Here is an 8,656-nt window from a genome sequence, read left to right as displayed (position 1 = left end):
TTTAACTAAATTCAAATCTGGGTAGTGTTTTCTCTAGTTAATTACTTTTTTGCCACGTAGTGGTGTAGATAACTACTGGAAATACACTCTACTACTTTTTTTGCAAAAATAAAATATGGGTGAAATAGGCAATCATTTCCTTTCTTTTTCGGCATCAGACCTGCATAATTCTCTCACTTGTGTTTAATAGGCTAAATATGACTTTGGGGTCAAATGTTAACATATGACCCCAAAATGATCTGTTCTTGTATTTATAGTCTATGACATTTCAGATTGACATATGCATTTTTTTTTAGCTTAACCATTTTCACTGAAAATAAATTGCTAGCCTTGGTATACTATATTTTCAGAGTAGCTTCCCAAACACTGTCACTAACATTGGTTGATAAGAGGCTGATGGGGGTAAAAACTTAAGCAATTAACTACCATAAGGCTTCACTTTTGTGTTGTCACTCATTCAGACTTGATTAAGGCTCCTTACCAACTCACTCAGCAGAGTAAATACTCTGCGGTCACGAGAAACTGCTGGGTTCCTGAAAAAAGCCCTGGCAAGCAAGATATTATTTTCCTTTTTTTTAACCTCCATTTTCCACCAGTCTAAACTGGAGGTCTGGGGTTGATTAAAGAGTTACGTTGTGGCTCCATCCTGCCACTACCCATTAGGCATGAAAATGCATGAGCACTTGGTAGTATGAACAAAGTTTAATCTCACATGTAACTGACTTAACTATTTCAACCTATTTATCTTGTGTTGTTCACCCTGTACTGTTAAAAGGCTTATAAGATGCTCAGAGGTCCTATGTTTCAATTATGTACAACATTTGGGGGGGGGGGGGTTCAATTATGTAATGGAATAATGGAACATTATTTTTGGGTGATAGCAACCACCTGAACTGATCATTCCCAACAGCATGCAGTGGGTCTACCTTAAAGACTACAATGCATAGACCATACAGGAACATGTATACACAGTTCAAGTCAGGTCACCAATGTAGAGACGGTCACTGGTACCAAAGTAATGTAACACTGACTCCAGGTATTTCATATTATAATAAATACCATACAGCAATCTAGGTGTGCGTTACATTACATTTGTGGTTAGGTCAGTGGTCTTGAACCTCCGATATTTATAATTCTATTAACAGTCATAGACATCATCATACTCCGCTTCTCAGATTATTTTCCTTAGTAGATCAATAGTGCCATCTACTGCCCACTGTAATACAGCAGCAGTGCCATGATGAGCCAATACTAGGGTTGCACAATTCTAGGAACTGGCAATAAATTCCCTGGTTTTCCCAGAATGAGGAGGGAATAAGCAGGAAAGCTCCAACCAGGATTTCTGGAAACCAGGGAATGTATTGAAAGTTCCCGGAAGTTTGCAACCCTAGCCAAGAAACACACGTCTAGCCTCGAAACACACGTCTAGCCTCAATTTAGGCAAGTGACTTGTTTCAACCTCAGAAGCATTTTTTGTTGGTTCAAGACAATACATTTACTGTATAGGATCAAAAATGGTAGGTAGACTGGATGTTCAGAACAGTACAGTTATGAGTGACAATATTCAAATGAAAAAATATCTTTAATGCTTCACACAATTTCAGATAAAATAGGAGACATTCAAATTTCCCTTCTAATTCAAGTGCTTTAAATGCTTAATTACACTCAATAAAAAAACACATTTATAACCTTATGGCATCTGACAACATATTCAATATGATTCACCTCCCTTTGCACCCAAAAGCAGAACAAAGACCAATGCAAACATTATCTCACAATGGAATCATACCAATTGGTTGTCAAATGAGTAACAAACACTTTCATCATAAAGATGATATCCCGAATGACACCCTATCCCCTTTATAGTGCACTACTTTTGTCCGGGCCCTGGTAAAAAAAAATAGTATACTATATAGGGAATAGTGTGCCGCTTTGGAGGCATGCTAAGAGTCAGTCACTACAGCACCCTAGAACCAATAAGACTAACATCCTGTACTACTCCATTTGAAACGCTGGTAATTTATTAAGTTATTATAACTTGCACAGTTGGGGTCTAGGGAGACCTCAAGCATTCCCTTTATAGTGCAGTACTTTAGACCAGGGCCCATAGGGAAACCCATAGGGCTCTGGTCAAAAGTAGTTGCCTGACATCCTGAATCGAATTCCGCTGCTCTATCGATCACTCCATACAAGAAATGCTAGTGGATGTGGCCAGAGTGATGAGGATGGGTAGTCAGACTACAAAAGTATTGCACTATGTAGGGACGCAGTCTGAATGATTACCTCTACATACCACAAGGGTTGTTGGTACTCACTACTAAAAACATACTGTAAGTACTGTACTGACCTTTTAGATGGTATTTCTCTCTCTGATATGGAAAGCTTTTATACACACACACACACACACACACCAGTCATAATTGTGTAATTTTAAGATTAAATTAATTAATACATTATGTAAAAAAAAAAGTTGGACCCAGGTATTTGTAACACAGAGACCTTTCAGCAAACATTCACACATTTTGTCATTAGTATAGTTCAATATATATGTTTTTATGCAGCACAGGGTACTGACTGGCCCAACAGTAAACTCATTTTATAGTGAATTTGGCTACAGGTTGAAACTGACAACTGCATGAGAGTAGTAGGTACAGTATCATAGTTTACAACCACAAGTACTTTTCGAGGTGGTTCTCTTCCCAGATGGGGGAATGTTATCTTTGAGGAACAAGGCCTAGTTTTCTGCTAGGCTCCAAAACAATCAAATCAACTAAGTTGAAATACATATAGCAATAGTCCCAGATCTATAGTTGTATGCTTCCAAATAGACCCCTTTGCACCGTAGTAACCAGTGCGATAACACGAACATGTACACTACCAATCAAAAGTTTGGGGTCACTAAGAAATGTCCTTGTTTTTGAAAGAAAAGCATATTTTTTGGTCCATTAAAATAACATAAAATTGATAAGAAATACAGTGTAGACATTATTAATGTTGTAAAAGACTATTGTATCTGGAAACGGCTGATGTTTTAAATGGAATATCTACATAGGCGTACAGAGGCCCATTATCAGCAACCATCACTCTTGTGTTCCAAGGGCACGTTGTGTTAGCTAATCCAAGTATATCATGTTAAAAGGCTAATTGATCATTAGAAAACTCTTTAGCAATTATGTTAGCACAGCTGAAAACTGTTGTTCTGGTTAAAGATGCAATAAAACGGTCCTTCTTTAGACTAGTTGAGTATCTGGAGCCTCAGCATTTTGGGTTCGATTACAGGCTCAGAATGGCCAGAAACCAAGAACTTTCTTCTGAAACTCGTCAGTCTATTCTTGTTTTGAGAAGGCTATTCCATGCGAGAAATTACCAAGAAACTGAAGATCTCATACAACGCTGTGTATTACTCCCTTCACAGAACAGAACTGGCTCTAACCAGAATAGAAAGAGGAGCAGGAAGCCCCGGTTCACAACTGAGCAAGAGGACAAGTACATTAAAGTATCTAGTTTGAGAAACAGACGCCTCACAAGTCCTTAGTAGCTGCTTCATTAAATAGTACCCGCAAAACACCAGTCTCAATGTCAACAGTGAAGAGGCGACTCCGGGATGCTGGCCTTCTAGGCAGAGTTCCTTAGCTAACACAACGTGCCATTGGAACACAGGAGTGATGGTTTCTGACAAATGGGCCTCTGTACGCCTATGTAGATATTCCTTCTTTTTTTTTTATCAGCCGTTTCCAGATACAATAATCTTTTACAAAATTAACAATGTCTACATTGTATTTCTGATCCATTTTATGTTATTTTAAATGGCCAAAAAAACGTGTTTTTCTTTCAAAAACAAGGAAATGTCCATTTCTAAGTGACCCCAAACTTTTGAATGGTAGTGATATTTACTGTATGCAGGCTTCCTAATTAATTTGTTTTCCAACATTGCTTCCTGTTGAACCTTGCCTGAAATAAGAGCGGGAAAACATAGATAGTGCCCTGTTTAAATTACTTGTGCTGAGGAAGACCACAATGACGACATTGTCATCTTGATACTCATAAAACTGTTTGTAGCAAAAATAATCATTATGGTCAAGCCCAAAAACATTGAGGTGCTTAAAATAGATGTGCTTGCTGGCTTCAACTCTGTTCAGTGTTTAGTCCATTGCAGCGTTTTTTTTACCCTTTCCAATCCTTGCACAGAACAGCACCCTCCCCCATCCCAAGTGTTATTTTTCAAGGTTTTTCCTGCTTTTTCCCCTGTGTCACCTTTGATGGTCCATAGCCTTCCAAGTAAAATAGACAATTACTACTTGTCCATTCTCAGTGGCTAAGGCATTCCAAACCTCTTTCCTTTTCTTACATTCCTCTAAACAGCACTTCCGTTTAATACACCAAGTTTTACGCTGGACAAGCTGTTGTTGGACAAACTTGGCTGTAGTCTGCCTGTCCTCTGTGTCAAGGACCCCACTTCAAACACCTCCTGGATGGCTTTGCGGAAACAATGGAAGTTATAGTCTATTAAACCTGAAAGAAAACATCAGAAAATAAATCACGCTATATGAATTTATTTCAAAAGGGAATTGGGCCAGTATCTCCCAGCACTACAAATGAGATCAGCATGGTAGTACAGCGTGTTAAACTTCTTCTAAAGGCTATATGCATGTCGGTCAAATCAACAATAGGCTGCTAACATAAATGGTTCAATCCTATAAATGGTGCCAGACTTTTGTCTTACCTTTCTTTTCAAAGCTCTCCTCTCTAAGGATGCAAACGAGGGCTAGGAACTTGGTGACCTCTTTCAGGTAGAGTATGGTGGTATTGTTGAGCTTAATGATGGCCAAAGACTCTTTATCATATGCACTGCCATTTCCATCTTCCCTCAGGCTGCAATGGAAGAATACAAAGCTATTCACTTTTTACAATCCCAAAATAAACTCAAAGCTCTCCACAATAGCTTTTCACAATCACAGCAATCTACGATTCCTTGTTAACTTTTACAATCACAAAAGCATCCTTACCACCTGCTTCAACTGAATACAGTGACAGAGTGATGCGTATTCACTGCACTGTTCATCTCAAATGATTTTCACATAAATCCCAAGCATGTACAACATAATTGAATGAAGAGACAGTTAAATAGGATGTTCAATACACGCATTTTTAAATGGCATGACAGTGATCATCAACTAGATTCAGACGAGGGGTGATTGTTTTATTGAGCAGATGGTCGGGGGCCGGAACATAATTACAAATGATTTGTAGACTGAAAATTGACGACAAGAAGCCCAAACACATAATGGGGCGGCAGGGTAGCCTAGTGGTTAGAGCGTTGGACTAGTAACCGAAAGGTTGCAAGTTCAAATCCCCGAGCTGACAAGGTACAAATCTGTCGTTCTGCCCCTGAACAGGCAGTTAACCCACTGTTCCTAGGCAGTCATTGAAAATAAGAATTTGTTCTTAACTGACTTGCCTGGTAAAATAAAAAATACAAAAAAAGTTGACTAAAACACAATAATTTGAAACCTTTCTTACATTTGTCTACGATCATGTTTCTCTCTATTATGCGTGGGAATACTTGGGAACAGATTTCCAAAATTAAAATCACTTGGAGCTGATTTCCTGGTGTTTTTGTAGTCTTATGTCCAACAATGATTTATTATTAGTGTTTATTTATTTATTTTTTGCTTATAAAACTTGGGAGGCCAAATAAAACCACCTGCGGGACAAATTCAGCCTGCCAGTTGGGGAAACCTGGCATATGATTTTCTCTCACCCATAGATACAAGAGACATCAATGACAACATCGATCATGTCACAACAAAGCTCGTATGACTGCATGTCCACAGGGGAGCTGTCGGTGGCGATGTAAATCTTACTGACCACGTCAAACAGGAAGGCTTTCTCAATCCCAGAATTCTGTCCAAAAATAAAAACACAGGGCGAATTTTGACATTATCTAAAGGACTAAAACATTGCAAAAAATCTGTTGAGATTTGTGTAGAAGTACAGAAAAACAAGCATCAGTTCAAATCAGCTTATTGGTCAAAATAATACGTACTGATATGAAAATGTTCACAAGGTTTTCCAATGTTGGTAGCTGAGGAATGAGCTTCTGGACAACTTTACTGAAAGCCTCAAATATAGAGTGGTCATAGATGCTGGTCAAATAAAAGCTGAAACATGGAAAGAGAGAGGAGAAAGAGAGAATTGAGATCGCAGTTATATTTCCTGTGTTTCTAACAGTTCCTCTCCCAACATGTTAGGTCAAAAACAAGCTGATCCCTCTGAGTAACATTCAGCCACATGCCTAACCTACCACCAGTTAAGGACAAAACAGACTGCGCCGACAAATGGTTAAAAGCGAGTGTGGCCTTCATATCTCCTCTGACCACAGAATTTCAGCTGACATTTACTACTGTTCATTTCCCTAAGATTCTTCATGTTGAATAGCACAGTTGGTCCAGACCCAGCAGGTGATCTACTGCGCACGGCCGACGTTCATTATGTTGTGTCTTGTCCTTTATACTAAAGGCCGCTACACACGGCATGCAAACAGAACGACGGAGCGCTGTATACAGTCCGTTACAAATTGAGCCACACAAAAGTACATAGAACTACATGTGAAAATGATGCGCTGTTGCTGTGTTTGCATAGATTGAGTGAAGTGTGTAGGGCCCTTAACCTGAGATGAAGCTTCTCCAGGCTGGCATCAGCCAGGTCATCGTTGGCTCTCTGATGGACGTCTCTTTGGGTTTCTATCTTGTGGTCGTCTGACAGGCCATCAACCTTATGGATAAACACCTCAAAGTTGATCTCTGGGTTGACCCTGTAGGCTCTGGACACTGTGAGATGTAGCCTCCCCAAGGCTTCAACATAATCATCCTGATGAAACCAATAGAGAACAAAGGCATAAGGAGAGCAGACACAATGAATCAGCCTATTTTTTGAAATAAATAAAGATCAGTGGAACTGTAGGCTGTACAGTCTGTCTCCCAGGACTGCTGAAGAAAAGAAGAGCCTTCTCAATGTTTGCCATTGGTAGTGGGCAATTGCATGGTTACGGAATTATGCTGAGACTAATTTTTTCACTTTCAAATGTATACCTAACAAAAAAAACATTGATTTAGAGTTAAACAAACCATACATCTCTATGCACAAGGACTACTTTTAACAATTTCCACTGCACATTTTACAAAAATAACATAACAGGAAGAACTGTGCAGATAACAAGTTCAGTAACAGAATAAAACTGAGGGAGATTTTACCATTATTCTGTTACCAAACTGTGCATCTGCAGTTTTCTAAGTAGTCATTGGAGTAGTATGGTTTGTTCATCTTTGAAATCAATAGTTTTTGTTTGGCATACATTTTAAAGCATAATTAAAGTGTGTTACCTTGGAATTGCCCTAGTACGATGTCTAACATTCCTCTAGTATTCTCACCTGAGCATCAATGACAAATATCAAAGCCCCCGTGCCCCTGAAGATCATCTCATAGTCAAAGGTAGGGTCAAAGAAGTCCACCTGACCAGGGAAGTCCCAGATTTGAAAATTGACGAAAGAGCTGCTGGAGATGTCATCCTTGTAGATTTTGTTGGTGCTCTCCAAGAACAGCGTCTCGTTGGGCGACATCTTGTGGAATACAACCTGGATATTGCACAATAGATGTTTAAATTAGACAAATACAATCAGTGTACATTACTACTTGACTAACTAGCTAGGTAATCAACAACTTGAGTAGTGTACTATGCATAAACACTATGGTGCATACACATTATAAACATTGGAGTGATGCACAGAAGAACTGACCAGCAGCAACTTATTGGAGAACTAAACTAACATAAGTATAGCAACACACCTTTTGAATAGATGACTTTCCACTTCTCCGCAATCCCATCAGCAGGATCCTTGGTTTACTGTCACCTGACGTCGTGCTCTCCTCCTCGATATCTGGTTCCTCTACTCCGTAGCCAAAATCCTTTGGGAAAGAGTCCACAACACCATAATTCCGAGCCAATGCAGGCTCCTCGTACTGAATCGACATTTTACCTCAACTCCACCAAACAAATCAACGTTAGCGATTGTTAAATCTACTGGTCAAATCCAACCCTGTTTGGAGATAGCTAGGCTAGTTAATGCTAACGCTAACTACTCAGATAGATTGCTAGCTACTGGTTTTGCTTGGTCGTTCACAACCTCGTCGTGATTTGAAAATATACGATAGGTAGTGCTGTTATAGGGTGTATTCACTACGAACTAAATACCAGCATTTTAGTATCAAACAACATTATTGTATACTATACTTCCGCTACCCAACACCCCAGGGTTTAGCTTATCAACTTGCCAATTTTGTTTCACTTCCGCCATAACCTGTATTTCCCGCCCCCTTAATCTCATTGGTTCTCCCGCCTAAAACGTTAATCATAGCCCAAAACGTGTACATCTACGCACAGCAGTGTTAGAACATTGGCCCGTTGTTTTTCCCACTTCTCGAATTTTCAGCGCAGCTCAAGCAATTTCTCCAACGGTCAACACATTCAGATGAATAGAGGACGCGTGTCGGGACACGCGTTGGTTGGGAATTTAGTTTGTTGGGGGGGCCGAGGGCTGTTCTTTTCACGAAGCAACACTGAGTACCTGGATACAGCCCTTAGCCGTGGTATATTGGC

General features: G+C 39.6%; 1 protein-coding gene across 2 annotated transcripts; it reads right to left on the bottom strand.

Annotated features, from left to right (window-relative positions):
* Positions 1-3,599: 3,599 nt before the first annotated feature.
* Positions 3,600-8,362, bottom strand: LOC124043299 (ras-related GTP-binding protein C-like). 2 transcript variants are annotated; one of them, XM_046361750.1, is made up of 7 exons: positions 7,846-8,362; positions 7,431-7,634; positions 6,671-6,870; positions 6,047-6,161; positions 5,762-5,904; positions 4,724-4,872; positions 3,600-4,512 (listed from the first exon to the last, which is right to left on the bottom strand). In XM_046361750.1, the coding sequence occupies exons 1-7, from the start codon at positions 8,029-8,031 to the stop codon at positions 4,355-4,357; spliced, it is 1,155 nt and encodes a 384-aa protein (XP_046217706.1). In that variant the 5' UTR covers positions 8,032-8,362; the 3' UTR covers positions 3,600-4,354. The 2 variants fall into 2 exon arrangements, with proteins under 2 accessions (XP_046217706.1, XP_046217707.1); XM_046361751.1 differs by having other exon boundaries at positions 3,600-4,476.
* Positions 8,363-8,656: the final 294 nt, after the last annotated feature.

The sequence above is a fragment of the Oncorhynchus gorbuscha genome, linkage group LG09, assembly GCF_021184085.1.
Source record: "Oncorhynchus gorbuscha isolate QuinsamMale2020 ecotype Even-year linkage group LG09, OgorEven_v1.0, whole genome shotgun sequence".
NCBI classification, from domain to species: Eukaryota; Metazoa; Chordata; class Actinopteri; order Salmoniformes; family Salmonidae; genus Oncorhynchus; species Oncorhynchus gorbuscha.
This window is presented reverse-complemented; position numbering and strand designations above follow the sequence as displayed.